This window comes from Erithacus rubecula (assembly GCF_903797595.1).
Source record: "Erithacus rubecula genome assembly, chromosome: 3".
In the NCBI taxonomy this organism is placed as follows: domain Eukaryota; kingdom Metazoa; phylum Chordata; class Aves; order Passeriformes; family Muscicapidae; genus Erithacus; species Erithacus rubecula.
Genome location: NC_136689.1, coordinates 114,916,353 through 114,936,734, shown reverse-complemented (window position 1 = coordinate 114,936,734; position 20,382 = coordinate 114,916,353). Strand labels below are relative to the sequence as shown.

General features: G+C 36.2%; 1 protein-coding gene across 2 annotated transcripts in view; it reads left to right on the top strand.

Moving 5' to 3' along the window:
- Positions 1-20,382, top strand: part of ARFGEF1 (ARF guanine nucleotide exchange factor 1) — an 87,895-nt gene that overhangs the window by 23,827 nt on the left and 43,686 nt on the right. For both annotated transcript variants that reach the window (XM_079301533.1, XM_079301532.1), the window contains exons 2-7: positions 6,428-6,458; positions 10,236-10,392; positions 11,409-11,555; positions 18,145-18,324; positions 19,036-19,309; positions 19,802-19,915. In XM_079301533.1, coding sequence (XP_079157659.1) covers positions 6,428-6,458; positions 10,236-10,392; positions 11,409-11,555; positions 18,145-18,324; positions 19,036-19,309; positions 19,802-19,915 — 903 coding nt within the window. The remainder of the gene's footprint in view (positions 1-6,427; positions 6,459-10,235; positions 10,393-11,408; positions 11,556-18,144; positions 18,325-19,035; positions 19,310-19,801; positions 19,916-20,382) is intronic.

Below are 20,382 nucleotides of genomic sequence, written 5' to 3'. Positions count from 1 at the left end.
AACCAGCAGCTGTACAGATGTGTGAATAAGCTATAGCTGAAGAACTGTGTTGAAGTCTGGGCTCAGGAGTTTTGGGAGGGAAGAAACACCCATGGTATTTTACAATGGGGAGAATGTACACAGGTAAAATTCACACTTTGATGCTGTATTGTGCTTGCACTTGCATCTGCATTTCTTCCAGTCCCATTTTTCTTCAGGTTAGCTGGATTAAAACAGAACAAAGACTGCACCCTGAAGACCTAGTGCAACTATCAGCCTCTTCTTGGACTCCCAAAACTAGGCTTTTTTTTGTTCATCTTCTAAACACTGTGTTGAAGAGAGTTTGAGGGGAGGGAGGGGAGATCTCTGTTCATCCTAGAAGGTATGATGTAAATAGGATTGAGAGAAAGCCATATTGGTGTGATACCTATCTTGGAAATTCCAGTTAAGATGCAATTTCAGCTTTCATAATGAGTGGTTTGTTCAGCAGGTAACTGAAAATATTGAAGATTTCAGTACTATCTTCCTGAAATTAATTTGGATACACTATTACCAGTTTTAGGCAGCTCAACCTGATTTGATAATCTAGGGAAATAGATTAGTGTAAACTAAACTGTTTAATTTTTCTGCTGGTTTGAGATCCCAGGGAGGCTTTTTATAAAGCTTTCATTTTTTTGCTATTGTTTTGCATCTGTTTGCTATTGCATATACTGATACCCCATTGACATTGCAGATAGATGTATTAAAAGTTAATGAAGTTAATTACACTCCAACTTAGTAATTTAACTGCTAGAGTTAAAAAGAGAAGCAGGACAGGAAAATACCCTGATTTGAATTTGACCATTTTTCATACCTCCTTAGTATGTTTCCTTACATTCCTTTCCAATATGTGAGGAAACATATTGAAACTGGGGTAGTTCATAGTTCAGTAACACAAAGGCTCTATGGGAGCAAGAAGAGTGGTCAGCTGGAAGCATCAATAAAGTCTGTGTGTATGTGTGTTCTGGATGGAGTCTCTTGGCAAATCTTAAGCTTTGTGGAAGATCTGTTACTGGTTTAGATGTTAGGGATAATGTTCAGGTAAAAGCAAGTGCTAAATTTGCAGCATATATTTTTACATGAACTTACTGTTTTTTCTTAGATGTACTGACTTAGCAGAAATTGCCCACGAAGAGCATCTCTGGATTATTTTTTTAGAAGTGGAGGTTGAGTTAAAAACAGCTGTGTGTTTTTCCAGTTTGATTATTTGGCCTCCTTAGATATAATTATTTTAGTCTCTTGTCTATTCAGCTAAAGTACTAACACCCAAAAGGCACTAACAGACTTCAGATAAAAAACTTTTTTACACTGCTTGAAGCTAACAGATATCCAGAAATTAAGCAAGTTTGAGATATTTTCTAAGAATATATTCCAATAACTTAGTTTGGGGAAGAATGTACTCGGCATGATCTGTTTGGAATTTCATTTCATTGAAGGAGAAATTTTTGGTCCTGTCACATTTATATGGCTTTACTACTGTAAGTTCAAACTTGGTACTTTTTTAAAATTAAACTGTTACCATGCGTAATAATCTTATTACATAGTTGGAAGTGTAGTTAATTAAAGTTACCTTCAAATAAATATGGAATTTGTAGTTTCTTATTGCAGACTTTTTGTGTACCTTGACACAGAGAAGGACATTGTCAGTATTGTTAATCAAGGAAAATGTGGGGTCTTTTAATAATTTAGTTGCCACAATATTTTGCATGATGCTGGAGACATTCACTAGAATACTTGAATGGAGGAATGCAAGCAAAGTCAATTCATGCAAAGCTTTAATGTTTCAATTTGATTTCACCTTCTATTTTAATACAGGTAACGATGTAATTTAAATTCATCTTCACTGCTTGTTCCTTGGATCTTATCCACCTGCTTTGACTTGAAACAATTGAATGCAAATTGCTTCCTTCTCACAGTAGTCTTCTATGGTATAAGTCATGTGAACTCCAAACATTGACTCGTTTCCTTGAATTACTGCAGCCTATGCTGCTTTGGATAGTTCGACCTTCTGATTACACATGGTTACTGTCCTTAAAAATGCCACTTCTTACTGTCTTGAATTTATTACACATTTAATAAGCTTTTATTCCGATGCTTACAGTGAGTGTGAGGCTTCAGGTGTGCAGATATTTGTGAAGTTAAGAATTGTGCATGTGCTTCTCTGGCAGGTAACATCAGTTCTTTAGAATACAGTATTATGGGAATGTAATATGTACTTGTTTTTAAATACAATTCTGATGCAAGAATGGAAAAACAGAATTAGAAATGTATTAAATATTTTTAGATGTGTGGCATTTACCTAGCATCATATTTTGTAATGAACTTGTAAAGTATTTTTCCACTTTATGCTAAATAGTTTGCATTTTTCCCAGTAGCAAGTTCCATAAGAATTCTTTTTTCTGTAATCTGTTGTACAGTTTGATGTTGATATCATAGAACTTAGTTCTGTGTAGCATTCCTAAAAGTAATGATTTAGTTATTCCTTACTTGATGAGAATGTTATTCTTGATTTCTGCCAAAGTATAACTCCAGAATATTTGTACTTCACTTATGAATGACAGCATGTTTAAGTAACCAGTAGTATAACAACATATTTAGGTAACCTGAAGGAAATAATATGTAAAGATAATCTAAATTTCAAATGGGTACTAGAGATGCCCTTCAATGTAGTTAAGGTTTAAATCTCACTTTGAGTTGGATACAGGAGGGTAAACAGTGAATTATTCTTAAATTGGAGTTTTTTTTCAGTGTCATAATCCAGTATTGCCCATAGGACCTACTTGACCTGCTTGGCTATTTTGATGTTGCTATTTGGTGTTACTCACTGTCATTACAGAGAAATTTGTTGATTTTATAAGTTGCAAATGAGATTAGCTGGTTATAAGGTGTTAACAAGAAAGAAAGAGAAAACTGGAAACTAGTTTGGTTTTTTTTATACTAAAAACTATAAGCAGTCTGAAGAGAGTAAGGAAAAGTGTTCAAATGACATGTTAAAAGTAGTGAATTAAAGTGGGAGAGGTGAGAATGAAATTATGGATGCCTGTTGTAGTTTTTTTCTGGCCAGCAACTAAGCCCTACACAGCCTTTCACTTACTTGTACCAAAGAGAGAACTGGAAGAGTAAAAGTGCAGAAACTGGATTGAGATAAAGACAGGTTAATTGGGAAAAAAAAAGAAGAAAATAGGGAGAAATGACAACAAAAATCAAGCCCAAGAAATGTGTGATGCAAAAGAAATGCAGTAGCTCACCTCTAGGTGACCAGTTATCAGCAAGTCCCTAAGCAGGAACAGGCAAACTGCATACACACCCCATGCCCCAATTTTTTATTGCTGAGTGTGATACCCTGGGGAATGGAATACCCCTGAAGTCTGTAGGGATTGGCTGTTGTGACTATGTCCTCTCCCACCTCCATGAGTATCCCCAGCCTTCTCACTGGTGGAGTGGAGTAAGAAACTGAAAAAAGCTTTTGAGTCTCTGCAAGCACTGCTCAGCAGTAACTGAAACATTCCTGAATTACCAGCAGTGTTTCCAGCACAAATCCAAAGTGCTGTGTGCAACCTACTGTGAAGAAAATTAGCTCCAACCCAGACAAAACCAACAGCTAAGGTCTACATATTTTCAGAGATTTCTTTGAAGTTATGATGGTCTGTAGAAGTGTAGATGAAATGGAAAATGATGTTGAAACTCATGTACATGACTCATTTTGCCTGTTTGGTGAAACAGTTGATGCATACCATTGTAAAACTGCAAAATAATGTATCTCTTTGATCAGCTCTAGCTTCCTTGAGCAAAAGCTTCATGTATTTCCATTCATTCTGTCATAGAGGTCACAAAATTCTATAAAGAGGTCTTGTGGAGCTGTGTGTGAATGGGAGATTCAGAAAGGGTTTATTTTGTCATTTTTGCTGCACTTTTAAATAATTACAATTAGCTCCATTTTAGGGCACGTGATTGTTTTACTACAATACAGTAATCTGAGCTGTTTTTCATAGTAATTCTGTGTTTACATCACAGATAATACCACACAGGAACCTGTTGTCCTTCCCTACAGTTTTCATCCCCTGTTTTAGCATCTTACATTCTCTTTATTTCTTCCCTCCCAGAATGGATGGTGATTCTGAAATAAGCTTTTCCTGCTCTGAGATTTTCTCTGTTGTAGTTTTGGTTGTGTGTTTGGAGAAAGGGAGAGCAGATTAAGGAATGTTATCAAGCCTGACTTAATCTTTCTTTTCTAGCTAATTTTTAGTTCTGCAGGGATTACTTTTCCCCATTTAAAATAATGCATCAGTAGGTGTTCTGGTTCATCTGTCTTTAACAGATTATTTATCTAGCATGAGAATTGTTAGTTACATTTATTATAATCTGATTTTCTGCTTATAATGCTTCCTACTGGATGTGGTTGATACATGACCATGAAATTGTACTGATTAACTTGTGTTCTGGCTTTGAGAGCAGAGGGAGCAATCAGACAGTGAAAGAAATTAGGTTTTCTCTATTCTCGAGGGTAAAAGTAAAGTTCAAGTCTGCTGTTTTACCTCATTCATACTAATAGTATCATATCATGCTTCTCTGCAATTACAAATACTTTAGTGCTGTAAAAATAATCTGTGTCAGCCACTTTCTTTTTATTTAACAAAGGTTGGAAAATCAGTGGTTTCACATTAATAGACTTAGGCAATGCTGCTTGAAATGGTAGTAACATTTAGTTAGAGTGACACTTCTAGAAGCTTCTTAGCTCTGTTATGTTTTGTTGGAAACTTTAGACTTGGAAGTCATTCAGTTTTATCTGTTGGTTGGTAGTTGTTTGATGGACAGACTTCAGAGTATCTCAGGGAGCAGAGTTCCTGTTTGTCAGTGCTAAGGTGGGAGGTAAAATAATGAAAGTATGAAGATGCTGGAAGGAAGGGAGTTTGTTCTCCTTTCTGTTGGTCAGGAATTTGTCTTCAAGTGAGTAAAAGTCATAATGTCATAATCTGGGAGGAAGGTATACTTTACTGAAACATTGCTGACCATGAGTCTTACAATTGTTACTTACTGAGGGATGTTTAGTGTCTAGAATATTGAATTATTTTCATGTTTTGTCTAGTCCTGGGTAGCCCAGATTTGATCAACTTCTGGAGTAGCTATTTCTAGAATGTACCACTGATCTGCTAACTCTGGGGCTTACTGGGGGTAAATAGAAGCATCAGTCTTGCCAGAAGATACAGATTTTAAGGTGATGTGCATTCCATATGTTCATTTTTCTCAGTGTTGGAGAAGTTGTTTAGTAAACATACTTGCTACTAGCAATTTCTGATAAAATACCAAGCATGAGAACGTGTGTTAGGTAAGTGAATCAGTATGACCACGTGAAATGGTAAATGAAGGACAAGGTGCAGACAAAGTTTGCTTTTGCTGCATGGGAGCTTGGTTAGAAGAATTAAGTTGGTATGTTTTTTTTCTCAGAATCAATCCATGCCACTAGTTCACTGCCTATACACAAAAATCAAAGTAAAGTGTTTGGTTTAGTTGATTACATTTTGCATGTTTGAGCAGGACTTGATATAGGTCTCCTGAGAAGATTTCTTAAAAAACATGCACACACATTCATTCTTGATCCAATAGAGTTTATTTCAAGTATGTATTGCTTCAGCACTGGAATACGTAGGCTTTATGAAATTCCCTATGATTTAAGCATGCAAAAGGACTAGAGAATAGGCAAGACTGCTCTTGAATCAGAGATGTTTCTTAATATTAGTTCCACTAATTAAAAATTATTTTGAAAAGGTATTGTTAAAAACTTTCAGAAAATGTTTGCCAAAAGCATTCAACTATTCATCCTTCTGTTATAATATAATTTAAAATAGTATGAAATAGAGGCACTATAGACTTTTTTCCTCTCCCTTAGTTGTTACTGTGTTATCTAACACTGTTTAAAACCAAGGGTAATAATTGGTCATTCAGATTTCATATTATAAGAACTAGCAGTGCTGGATTATTTGGTTGTGTTTCTGTATTATCCGTATTTATCAATAATAGATTTTTATATCCTTTATGGGTAAATTAGCAGTTTGAATAATATTTGTGTTTTCCTTATTATTTCTGTGTATATGTCAGCTGTTAGAAGAGCTGGCCAGTGTCTTCACAGAAGCATTCCAGGGACATGATGTTTAGCTGACATGACTGGATCACGTTTAAGCATCCAGTTTGAATGTAGATTTGTAAAGTAATTATGATGCAGTTTGCAATCAATGCAGGTGGAGAGTAGAGGTACTTATGAAACTGTAAACATGTATTTTCTGGTTTATAATGATTCTGGTTTCAAATGTTTGGCTAAATAGTTTTGCTTTCCAGTGGTTTTTTGTTATTTAATTTTATACATGTGCTTATGATACCGTTTCTATAACTATGCCTTTGTTTCATTTTACAGAGGAAATAAAGGCTGAAACAGAAAAGCAAAGGTATGTGATAGTTCATTGTATTAAGTGATAGTGCTTTATAAGATCTTAAAATGTGTGTCATACATTCTGCATGGGGAGTATGGGCTCTCTATGAAAAGCGTTTTCAACATGTTTTGGGTGCTTGGTGGTGTCTGGAAATATACAGATAGTGCTGCTTTATGTGACTGGCTGTTCTGGTGCAAGGCACAGGGCTTGGGACAAGCAGCAGAAGGTAGCTTAGAGGGAGCAGGGTGGTACTGTCTGGTCAGGGAGCATAGGAAATAGGGATCAAAGTTGGAAAAGATCTTTGTGGATAGCACAGTGTATTGGTAGAAGAGCATTGGAGTAGATTTAGAGAAGGGGGAAGAATGCAGGTAAAAGGCTTGAAGTGAGTGATTAAGGGAAGGAGATTGGGGTGAGGAAGTGGGAGTGAGCAGAGAAAAGTAATGTAACTAGTGTTTGGAAAGGACCTTGTTAGGGAGTAGGTGTAAATTTGTGAAGATAAAACCAAAAATTGACATTCATTTGCTGTCATCTAACTTCAGGTATTGCTAAGCTGTGGGAACTGTTATTGGTATTTTGTTACACGTTATACAGCATCATCTTCCTCATCCTAAGTCTGAGTCAGGGCCTTATGGTGAAGACTGTTCATACCACTTGTTGAAAGAATTGGATCAATGGGTAAAACTGAAGATGTTCTTAAGTTCTTAAACAGCTGGGTGCTGCTTGGGGATATCTGTTCTGCCCTGTAACTGGATTTCACTATTGTGCAAATCATTTAAACCACAGCTGTCAAAGTTGGATGCTAATGATTTTTGCTTCATCTCCTAGATATTTGAGCAGAAATCTACAATTTTAGTTTGGAAAATAGAATCACATCTAGCTGGAATAAAGTCAGTGGGAACTTTGTTTCAAAAGATGTAAAGGAAAACTTGATATTCAAATACGCTGAAAAATTTAGTCTTGCAGCTTTTCGAATTGGGCACATTAAACTTAGTGGTTGCATCTGATTGTGATTGTGCTTTGCTTTCCACCAGCAAAATAAAGTCGATACAATGAGCTCAGAATAAGATTGTAAAAATAAATTTAACGTAATGTTTAGAAAATGTTGCATCCAGCACTACAGGATTGTCTCAGACAGAAAGTAATAATGTGAATTTATATAACAAATTTTTCTTAGAGTAGTGTGAATAAAGTAGAAGTCCACATTGTGAGGCATAATAAGGGAAAAATCCTTTACGTTAAATATTCAGTGAGAGATACTTGTTCTGAATTTGCACTGAATAAGGAAAAGTAACCATGCTAAAGCTAATGAGACCAGAATTAATAGCAATTATAAAAATGTAGTTGAGCCATTTGTGAACTTCAGGTGCATGATTTCTGCCATATTAATATCTGAAGTTGTGATTTTTTGGGGAGTAGAATGTATATGTCTTATCTTCCTATAGGCATTTCCCAAACAGATTTTGGGTTCTTTGGTGCTGTCTTTATTTTGACAGTAGCCTTTTGCTACTGTGAAGGCTTTGCTGGACTTGGAAATTGTGAATGGACTTCTCTATTCTTACTGTTTAGCTGTAGTAGAAAATACTGTTTTTCTAGAGCCCTAGAATAGAGAAACTTCTTAGTCTATTAAATTATTTTCAAATTCTTACTTTTGTAATTGAGATTCAAGTACCCTAATACAAGATTTCTAATGATGAGTCTTTAAATTTTTCCAGTTCCTGTTCAAGGGACTTTTCAGGTTAACTGATCTCAGTTAACCTAGAATGAACTGAAGTATAGATCATTTCCACTTTCCAGAAATTTTGCATGGAAAACAGCTTCTTTTGTTCTGCTCTTTGTTTTTTAAACAGATCTGGGAGGGTGGAAGGGAAGATAATAGAAAAGTACAGCTGATTTATGTAACCATTACACACAAATACTGCCAAAATAATTTTCCAAATCCATCATTTGATATATACCTTAGCCCTTCTCCATGGCTAATACATAAATATCCACATATTTCATAGTTCCCATGCTTTGTATATGCCTTGGTAGAATAAAGTTTTTGGGGTAGCTTCTGGGTTTAGAAGCAATTCACTGACATTAAGAAGAAAAGTCTTTTTGAGTTTCTCTTTCCTCTCCCTGCATTATCAACAATGTGGTGAGCTTACAGAGTTGCTTTTCCAGAGACAAATGTGCATCATCTTCTGTATTTAATATATTGCCTGTTTTAAAATACCTTTCAATTAAGAAAATTAAGAGATGCTCCAGGCTTATGTAGTAGCTTGCTATGGCGTGAGTTCTTAGTTTTCAGAATCTCACCATAGTCTGCTCCATGTTTTGAACAATTCTGGGTTTATTTCCAGAGTGCTCTTTTAAACTTAATTTTAATGGTTTCAGTGGACATAATCACTAGATGAGGAACAGTCTTGTCATAAGACGTAAGAAGGGATAACTGCCCTTTTATTCCTCAGAGCAAAGCTTTTATAGGAATATCAGGGAGATGGAAGAACACAGAAGAATCATGTACTTCCCCTGCAACTTACCTGATTAGGGTGTTATTTGAAAGAACTCTGCTTCCAGCAAAACAATACAGGGCAATAAATGAAGACAAAAAATAAACCTCTGCTCTTCTTCAGGAAAAAAATTTGTAGGGATAAATTCCTAAATCTTCAAAGGAGATGTAGTCAGTAAAAGTAGCATCTTAATACTAATTACTCACTCTTAACACTTAGAATTTGGTGCCCTCTTTAAGCAACCTAAACAAGATCTGTTTGAATGTGGTGACAGATATCATCTCAAGGACAATCCAGCCTGCTCCTTGAAAATATGAAAGTAATTTATATTGATTACTTTATGGCCAGCTCCATAATGCGTGGGACTGCAATCATGCTTTGGATTAATAACAAACTCTTAGTGGTTCATCTGGCTTAGGAAACATGAAATTGAATGCATTCCTTGAAGCATCTGTTTTAATTAGCAACATGCATGGGAGCTGTATTTGAATGCAGTTGTTCTACCAAAATCTATTTGAATAACTGCAAGAATTCTGTAAGCCTTCACTACAGGATATGACATTTTCCACTTTTTAAAATACTGCTTTTCAAGCCTGTGTCAGACAGTGTAGTTTACCTTTTATCTAAAGATACCTATGTGTGCACAAAAAAGGTTGGGAATGCTTTATATAAAGGTGACGAGTCATTCTGTGAAATGAAAAATCTGAAATTTTGCTAAGAGCCAAAGTCAAACTGTATTGATGCTCTTAAATTAGTGAAAAATTACCAATCCCTAAGTATCCTTTTGTGGTGAGTATTAATGAGCACTACCTTTCTAAAGGTGCTGTAATCAATAAAACTTCAGCTTATAATTTTCTTGCTTTTGTACACTTAGCAATTTCAGATAATTTACCCTATTGAGATACATTGGTAACCACTCAACTCTTAAATAAGGTGACCTGTAGCAGAGATTGAGGTGAAGGTTCAGCTCATTTTGTTCTTTAGTTTTTTGCCCTTGCCAGTCTAGTAAGGAGAGTCCTTTGGTATTCGAGAGAGAGCAAATCTTTCTGTTCCAAACCAGTAGGTACCACTGGATCCCCTTAGTGTGCAAGTGGAACAATTTGCCTGGTCCACAAAGGAGCCATGAAGTATAAAAGGTGTTAAGAATATATGATGTAATACATGATGTAATACTGTTGTTAGAAGTTAGTCTTTCCTAATGTTAATTTTCTTGATATTTTGTTTCATGCATAAACATTATGGTGGTGAGAACAATTTGTGTGATCACTTTACAGTATTCTAATACAGTCATTCTGTTTAGTCCCCCTCATGGAGAAGCAAAGTCTGGTTCAAGCACTCTTCCACCTGTGAAATCAAAGACAAGCTTCATTGAAGCAGACAAATACTTCCTACCATTTGAATTGGCATGCCAGTCCAGGTGCCCCAGGATTGTCAGTACATCTCTAGATTGTTTACAGGTCTGTATGAAGATAAGTTTTTACTATCAACTGTAAAATCCTGTTGCTTTGGAGGGAGAGTACAGTTATATGCAATAAATAATGTCATGGGATTTTTATTATTTTACTTTATTGCACACACAACCAAATAGAATGTGTTTCTTACAAAAGATGAATGTACACCTTATTTATTATGCAGTGTGTGTTTCTTTGTGTATATATGTTTTACCAGTTTGGGTTATTACGTACATCTACCTATTTTCAAGTGTCTAAATGTGTGTTGAGCTAACACAGCAGGTATAGCATTAGCAAATTCATTTTGTGCTATTTATTATTGCAGTAAAATATTTTCGTTTTGAGATATCTAGTCCCTCTAAACTCTTGAGGCTCCTGAAATGTTTTCAGAAGAGATTCTGCAGCACTGTACTCAGCCATTCTCTCCTCCAGAGCAGCCCAACAGGCATGTCTGTGTGTGTCCTGCTTTCGTGCTGTGATGCTGCTCTGTGCAGCATGGGGATTTACAAGTACTCTTGTGTCTAAAGTGTTCAGAAGAGGATTTTACTAATTTTGTAATGAATTCCACTTGCAAATACATATTTAAGAACTAGGGAAAGTGAAGGGTACTAGGACACGTAAAATCAGAAGAAACACTAAAAAAATAGGACACTAGCTAGCAGCTCAAATAGAAAATGTTTACAGGTGGTTTATCTGGTATAAAAACCATTTGTGTGTTGACTATATATGAAGACTTCTATGATGTGAGTTTGCAGAATCTTGTTTGGTTTAAGACATAAACTGATGGACACTAATGTTAAATTTGCTGACAAACTTTGTATAGCAGTTGCTGAGTGAAAATGGAATAAATCTGGAGGACATGTAAAAAAAAATCCTTGATGTTTTATGATACATGGGGTAAAAGGTACTGTTCTAATTATTCTGTGCAAGTTAGAACTATCAAGTTAATTTATTTATTATAACAAAAAGGTGGCTTAATTTTTTAAAGATCTTATTTACATGGCTTTTTTTCTTCTCTCCAGAAACTTATAGCATATGGGCACTTGACAGGGAATGCTCCAGACAGTACAGCTCCAGGAAAAAAACTAATTGATAGAATTATTGAGACAATATGTGGCTGTTTTCAAGGCCCTCAAACAGACGAAGGGGTTCAGCTACAAATAATAAAGGTAACGTGTTTAATACTTCCTGTATTTATAGTGGTGGCAGCAGGAAGACTTTCCTAACCTCAGAGTTCAAAAGCAGAAGTGTTTAATTTGTAAATGTCATGGTAGTGTTAAAATATTTTCTTCATCCTGTTTCTTTGAGATGGAAACTCCCTATCCTGTGCCCTTCCCCTAATTTCTCCCACTGCATTTTGGGTGAACTCATGCTTGTGCCCTCAAGTCTTGTACATAGACCACTGGGTGAAATTCATTCACAGCAGACCTGTGGAGCCTCTAATTGTGAGAATTACTGTCAAACAATTCTACACTCCCAGTGGGGCAAATGGTAATTAAGCAGCAGATTTTAAAATCCATTTTGGAATTTGTTTATGAAATGCAATTAGACCTGGCAGCTGGACATTACCATGGTAGCTTTGTACTGCTGTGTTGCATACTTTTGCTTGAAGGAGGTCCAGGGTTTGTTTCCACAACTTATATGAATGTTTGTGCAAATGTTTCTGGGGAACCTGGTCTCCGATTTCAGCCATTAATTATGGGTGTTTGTTTCAGGAAATTACTGTGCCAAAAACTAGAATTTAGTTGCTTAGTGGAAATCTGTACCCTGTTCATGTAACAGCAGTCTTTGAATGGCTGTGATGGTGAACAGCAGTGAAGAATACAAATGAAGTTAGTTAAGAGAAATTGAGTGTTAGTTACTTCATAATCTTGTGTATGTTAATTCTTCTCCTCGTTTTCATAGCTCAATCATTCTCTGCTCTTTTTTGCACTCCACTTCTCCAGCAGGTAGTTGTTACAAATGTTGGTCCAGGCTGCTGCTTTCTAGATTTGTTGTGTTGTTTTGCCCAAGCATTTAAGGTGTTTTTAATCCTGCAAAGGGAAGTTTTTATTGATTTAAACTCTCAGTGGCTGAAGTTATTATAACTCTCTTACTGTAATGCTGTCTCTCTGAATGCCTTCTTATTCCAGTCCTCCCTGCCTGAAGGGGCTTTAAGAGCTAATACTCCTGTTCAGGAGAAGATTTGAGGAAGTAAATTCTTCAACAATTGTAACATGACTTAAGTGTGTACATTCAGTGCTTTAATTTTTTTGCTGTTTAGATGTAGCCAATTGCCATGTTGCAACAACTGGGAAAGTGAGAGTACTGTTTTGACTTTGGCTCCATCTTTGTCCAGTAACACTGAACACCATAAAAAGCTTGAAAATTTTAAATAACCTTGGCAAAGACCAGAACTTGTAGCTTTGGAAGAATAATGAAACTGCTAAGTCAGTCATATCCTCTTAGGCCTCATAACTCTTCAGTTCTGAGATGAATTGGACCCTGCTTCTCCAGTTTGATTTGAAGGATGGATCATATATCTTCTTAGGCTCTTGTAATTAGTATGTTGTCTGAAGAATTTTAATTCTATCAGGGAGATAGAAGGCAGCGGACCTGGATCTCCTGCTTTTTTGTGTTGGTGTTCCCAGGCTGTTACCCACAACATAAGCAGCACTCCCACAGGGCAGCTGCTTCACCAACACCACAGTGAAAGCTGAGAACTTTGATCACTTGGACGCCTTCCTCTCTGGAGGATTGTCTTGGTTCTGCATGCAGAATGGGTGGCCCTTGCATAGCGTGCTGCCCTCACTCTGGGGTCTGGGAGCCACCATGGGGTGAGAGTTAACATGCAGCGCAGGTTCCCTTGTTACTGGGTGGCTTTCCAGGGGTGGAGTCATCTCAAGCCAGTTCCCAGCTACCAGAGCCATGTAGACAGTCTGAAAATACCCTTCTGCTGACTACCAAGGAAATAATCTTGCTGACACCGAGAAGTGTAATTTGTCTCTTTTTAGTTATATAAGCTTTAGAGTCATGTCCTGCAGTAGTTTGGATGGAGGCCAGTTTAACTTTTCTTCTCCTATCACTTGCATGTTCACTTCTCTACTGTAACGCTTTTGTTCTTCATCTACAGACTCTGTGATGAACCAGACTGGGAAACTGGCTTTTTTCTTCCTTTCCCTTTCGTGGTTTAGTTGGATTTGGTGTAATTCTGATGTGAGACTGTGCAACTTTCTTGTATAGTTGTTGTGATGGGGATTGTGGTAGCAGAAGCAATTCAAGTAATTAGACTGCTGATGGAATTAAAAAGTATATAATTATAATTAATAATTAAATTAATTATTCAAATTGTGTGAATAGCATGCCTTGATTGAATCTTTCTGCCTCCAGGCTTGCTTTCCTATGGCTGCTGTGGCATTTGTGGTATGTTACTGCAGACTTGCACTGACAGTTGCAGAGGTCTTACTTGAAGTTCTATTTACATTTCTTTTGGTCTTTTGGTGTCTAAAGAACTAAAACTATGGCATAACTTTTTTTTTAAATCTGTAAAGAAGGAAGAGGGATGAAAGGACAGGATTGAACATGGTATCAACTGTTTACACTCGTGTTTCCTTTCCTTGGTTTCCCCTATGGACAGTGTATGCCATTATCTAGGTACTTTTACACCTTAACTTATTAATCTTTGGCAGAGAAAGATTGTTGTTTGTGCTTGATTGCTGTGGTCTGAAAAGTTGAATGTTATTTAGTGATTTTTTTTTAGTGTCACTTAAATTAAAAAAATTTTTATCTGTGAAGGGAGCTTATTTGATATATTTGTTGTTTTGTGGTTTAAGGAGTTCAGTTTCCTGTGTTCTTTCAAAAGTCAGTCCATACTAACACATTATTTTGTGGTAAGTAAATGTTTGAACTTCAAGTTAACTTAAAAAATATTACTGAAGGTAACCCTGTAGACTCTCTCAAAGGAAACAGAATTATGTAGTTCTTGTAGCTAATTCACACTAGAGAGAGGAGCTAGGGCTACTATGTTTTATGTGCTGTTCCAAGTACTCAAGAGTTTCCTGGCAACTGAATTCTGAAATTAAGACAAAGTAAGCCTGTGCTGATCAAATGACAGCTGTCCTGTGTCATAAATCTTCCAAAGATAAGATAATATGAGTTGGCTGAGAGGAAGAAAGAATTGACCCTGAACTGAAATTTTTTTCTCCTGGTTGTAGTCACATAATTTTGCTGTAATCGTCTGTTCTTGTAGAATATTCAGTTTGAGAGGAATCAAAAGTTTAGTTATAGATGGATGCTGGATATTTTTAGTAGAGGATTATTGTTAATTTAGTTTACTTTTAAAATTACATTTGTTTTGCCTCACAAAGCATGATACTTCCTGAACTGGTCTAATGCATTTGTTTTAAATAATAGAAAATTCACTTGTCAAATGTGCTTCAAACTAATAGAAAAAGTACTGTGGGTGTCACACAAAGATATGATTATCTGGAAGTTTTATGAAGATACAATAATCTGGAAACTCAGGAAGTTATCCTGGAGATTTTTCTCCTTTCCCAAAAGCCATCCAGTGATTTTTTTTTTTTAATAAAAGCCAATTAACTTTATTTAAGCCTTTTTTTTTTTTTTTTTTTTTTTTTTTAATAAGCTTTATAGTAAGTAGGTGGCAGCACAGAACAGTAGGGTCTCTCCCAAACAGGGAACAGTAAGTATGGAGGACTGTAGGGAGAGCATAAGGAAACAAATTTACAGTCCGGATGGTAGCCAGTTTCAGGGCAAGGAAGACTTGCTGTCTTGGTATTTTTGCAGGCTTTGTGACAAAGAAAGCTTTGAGCTGGTGCTAACCTTTCACAAAGATTTCCTTCTGTTTCTAAAAAACAGCAAAGGCAAGGAGTAAATAAAGTAGGCTTTTTTGGTTTCTTTCCTTTATTTATTAGCTCACAGTGAAGATACTGTGGTGGCAGATGAGCTAAGTGTGACCAGAAAGAGTGGGAACTCAGTTGGAAAAAGCCTTGAGCAGAAAAATTTTACATGCTAGAAAAGAGTAATGTAATGGTGTGACTCCATAAGAATACCTTGCTGTTCAGACCTCTGCAGAGTGCTGTTTTTCTGTCCAGGCTTTGCTCCCAGACTTTTCCCTTACCCCACCCCTTGTCCTAGCAAGCATTTAATACTCTACATCTAGTGAAATCACTTTTAAAACAAACAGAAGCCCAAAACTAAATACCAGAGAGCCACCTGAGGTTGCTTTTGTTTTGTATGATTTTTACTTGTGTAGTTGAGTTGTTGTTAAAATAGCATAGGTGGACCTGTTGCAAGGAAAGTGTGTGGGTGGGAGGAAGGCAGAGCTTTTGTTACTCTGTCTCTCGAGGATATGTTGTGTAGCAGTTTCACATTTTGAGTTCTGCTTCACTGAGGGCTGAGGTGATTGTCCTCTACTCATCTGTCACCCCTCTCTTCTTTCTCATGTTGGAAATCGTCGTCGTTTGGTCAGAGAGAAAAGGGGAGTGACATGAAGAAAAGTACTAAAATGAGAAAGAAAAGGTTTATTTTTTTTGACATGTGAGTTCACAAGGGTTTCAGAGGAGCAGTACTGCCACTCCTGATCATAATGTGTGGTTTCTCAGAGTTAGCTGTCATGCCATTGTGATAATGATAGAGAATCAGGTGATGTTGTCTAGGGCATATCATCAAATTGAGCCCTAAATGGAAGCTGTCAAGAGGAAAGGATGTTGAGAAAGTAATATTTTCTGTCTTGCGTTTGTTCTCATATTTCTACTGGATTGGCATACTAGCAGAAGAGATATGGCACTGAGATTTGAAGTTAGAATGACTAATAGCCTGAGGATGACTCTAAATTGTATGGAAGATGGAAGATATTAGCAAGAGATCAAAGCTAAAAATGCTTATCAGTTTGCAAATGTGTATGGTAGTCATTAAGATTCTTATCTAGTACTTGGGAAGGAAAAAAACCCCAAAGAAGTGACTATCATGAGCTCTGTAAACTCTTACATGGTTTGATATCTGTAAGATGCCCTGCAGAAAGACTGATTCCTCAGGCTGCACAGAAAATATTCAGTGAATTTGGATTAATATGTTAAGGAGGTATGTCTCAGTGTGTGTTTGAAGTGTTTCTTTGCCTCTGCACCTCTAATCATGTGGTGTGAAAAGAACCAGGCTCTACTATTCATAACAAGCATACTGAAAAAACTTAGGAAATTCAAGCTGTTAAGCCAATTAAAACAAAAGTGCACGTGGTCTATCTGTAGCCTCGTCACTTTTCTACTAGCTGGCTCTACTTATTAAAAGTTGGGGGAAAAAACCATCATAAGACTTTAGTGAACTGAGATGGAAGTTAAAATTGAATTTTCAAATATCAGCTTCTTATTCGTGCAAATTTAAGTACACAGAGTGACACAAAGGAGCAGCTTTATGAATGACATCACTAGAACCAGAGATGGAGACTGGATTCCCCTGCACCTTTCATTAGTGTACTAAGTGCTAGGCTTCAAGAGACCTTCTCTTCCAACTGAAAAGCTGTAGGTGGTTCTTAAACTGGTGTATTAAGTGTGTGTGTATATATGTGTCAGTGATATAATTTATGATTAAGTAAAAAAAAAATATTAACTAAATCTGAATACATACTGTATTAGGTCCAGACAGTGGTAGTTTGGAAAAAAATAGCTGTTTATGCCTGGGATCTACTTGTTTACCTTGTTTTCAAGAGTGGCTGATAATACTTTTTAAGGGATTTGAGTGATGGATATCATTTCTCCACTTCTTGGTGCTGTGTGTATGTAGAGGTTCTGACAATGTCAGTAAGATTTGAGATGTGGTTTGATTAGCAAATTACTCATCACTTGCAATAACTTTTGTTTTTAACTGTGATAAATTTTAAAAAGTAGGAGCTTTCCAGTGCTTCCAGTCCTTTCTTTCTTACCCTAAACATCCCATTAAATGATAACTCTCAAAGTTTTTAATGCTCAAAATTCCCTCGTTCCTTCTACTGGATTACAGTGATGAATCTGTTGTAAACAACAGCCTGTTATAAACCAGGCTCCTCCCCTTTATTACCACTGTCCAACACATATCTCTGACAATGTTTTCAAACCCTGTCCTCAGGTTTCATCTGCCTCTATTTCTGCCCTTTAATCCAGTCTGCCTCTGCTTCAGATAAAGACAATTTGTTCCTTACTTCTGTTATCTGATCTTTCAGAGGCTTATTTGTTGTTTTTTTTTTAAAGAGAAGCAGATATTGGTGCAAATAGGAAGAAATAAGTGAATTTCTACATAGGCAGCAACACAATATTCTAGCATCTACCAAGAAAAAGCTGTTATAAAGGGCAGTTGTCTTAGTATAGCTGTCTGATCTCATACTCAGTTTTTGTTCATCATATTTATTTCTAAAACAGCTTTTAGACCCTTTGGCTTCCCTTCTAGGCTTTGACAGGTATATTTTATGTCTAGAAAATTTGAGGATGGCTTCTGTTAGTTACTTCTCATTGGTTACTTCTTGCTGTTAAATGTCATGAAACATATAATTCTCAGGTTGATTAAAACCACTCAGTTTAATATAACTGGTAAATGCTTGGCGTACAAATGGTAAATATGATTTCCAGTATGGCTACAAGAATATATGGAAAAACACAATTAAATTGCTGTTCAAGATACTTATTTAGATATATTGCAAATGTAATCCAGTTTTGGTATTTATTAATTTGAAGACTTTTTGATTGGTAAAAGTGTTGACTGGTAAATGTATGTGTGTGTATGTTTATTTAGGCTTTGCTCACTGCAGTAACATCTCAACATATAGAAATCCACGAAGGAACAGTACTACAGGCTGTAAGAACATGTTACAATATCTACCTGGCAAGCAAAAATCTTATAAATCAAACTACAGCCAAGGCCACTTTAACACAAATGCTGAATGTCATTTTTGCACGTATGGAAAATCAAGCAGTGAGTATCTCAATATCTTTTTCTAGAAACTACCTCTTGAAAGCAAACCAGCTTGAGAGATTTGTTTCATCATTATTAATGCTTTTTGGCTTTTCTAACTTGGGTACTTTGCGGGAAAAAAAATCTGGTACCTGATATTTTTCTACATGTGTTTTGCACTCTGAAATAGGTGGAAAATACAGAGTTTGGTGGTGGGGGTGGCATGCAGGTTTTAAACTTCTCATAGTGGTCTGCTATATTTAATTGATGCATTTCCCTCAAAGGACATCTTGTTTTGGTTTGACTTTATATGTTGTCATAATCCATTAGACAAGTCAGAGAAATTCTTCCCTTGCTGGGGATTCCAGAACAAGGGACCACAAATAAAAGTTTGCCTTGATGTTTGTCCTAGCACTCCTTGTTTATTGCCACATCTACTCCCTGAGCTTCCTTATAGGAACAGCAGACAACTCTTGGTTCTATGGTTTATGTGGTGTAGTCATCCCTTCTTTGACAGTGAAGGTGTGAACTGTGTGCTAGTTGGGAAGCAGCCCTATTGCAGTGGATTATCCCATGATACTGAGGTTATTTATGAATAAACAAAGGTGCATTTTCTTAAACTGTTACTCTGTAAGCAGAGACAATAGAGATGTCATCTTTATAAAATAATGCATATATCTTATTGTTTTATTTTGATAGTGAGCTTCTTGTGTGTTTGCAATACTTTTGTAGCTTCAGGAAGCCAAACAGATGGAAAAGGAAAGACACAGACAGCAACATCATCTCCAGCAGTCTCCAGTAAGCCATCATGAGCCTGAGTCACCTCAGCTGAGACATATTCCAGCACAGGCTGATCAGCTGTCCAAAGACCATGAGAGAGAGCTTGACCACAGCACAAGCGATGTGGACAAGAACCTTCAAGAAGATATTGAGGCAGAAAATGGATCTGACATTTCTAGTGCTGAAAATGAACAGACAGAAGCTGACCAAGCCACAGCAGCAGAAAGTAATCAGTGTGTATTTCTGTTTCATGGAGGGAGGGAAAAGGTCTGTGAAAAGAAAGGCTTGAGGATTGTCTTTTTTCTCTAGCCCAAATCTGGAGCAAGGCATAAGTTTTCAAGTAGTTGAGCATTACAAAATTTGTCCTTGTTATCAGTGTCCCTTAAGAGCATACTTAAGTCCTGTACTCTGTTGGAGTCTGTATCAAAAATTTCTTTTTGCATCTGTGTAATATTGTGAAAGTTTTTTTGAGAATAACATCTCAAAACTCTCAAGTTTTCAGTGTTTTGATCTATGTGAAAGTACAAAGTTGGTGTGTTGGCATAGGCCTGTAGATTAATTGCCATTTACAGGCTAACCACTGAAATTCTTAAATTCTGTAAATACCTATTTTTGAAGCATCCAAACATTTATTCTGAAATATTAAGTGCAAGTGAAATACCTTCTTAATTTTGGAGTTTCTCATTAATCTTGTTTGTGTTTGTTTTTCTTTATAAAGATCTTTCTAAAGCTGATGGAGGAACATATGATGGTGAAAGCAATGAGTGTGAAGAGAAAGCACAAGAAATTGTAGAAAGTATTGTGCAGGAAATGGTGAACATAGTAGTTGGAGGTATTATATTAATATCTGTCTAGTCAATAGCAACTGTGGTCTGGTTTTTGACCTTAAGAATTATTTTACAACTTTCAAATATTTAACTAAAATTTATTATAATTTAAATATGACTTACATACTAAAGAAGACAGTTGTGCTGTCAAACTTTAGCTTTGCATTATTTAACAGCAAAATGGACAGGATTTCATACATTGATTTATACTCTATATTGGAGACTAATGTTCTTTTAAAATAATTCTTGGTGGTTTTTGTTTTTGTTTTTTTAATTATTATTTTATTTTGTTTTTGTGTGAACATTCTTCAGAAATGGGTCCCTCTCTGTAATAGCAGTGTCTCACTATATTTTTCAGTTTCTTGTTAATTGTTTATCAGACTAGTGAGTGATGTCCCATACCAGTACTTCTGGGAAACTTGGTGGAGTGCTTACCCTGACAATGTGGAGTTAGAAGTAAATTTCTTCCTGT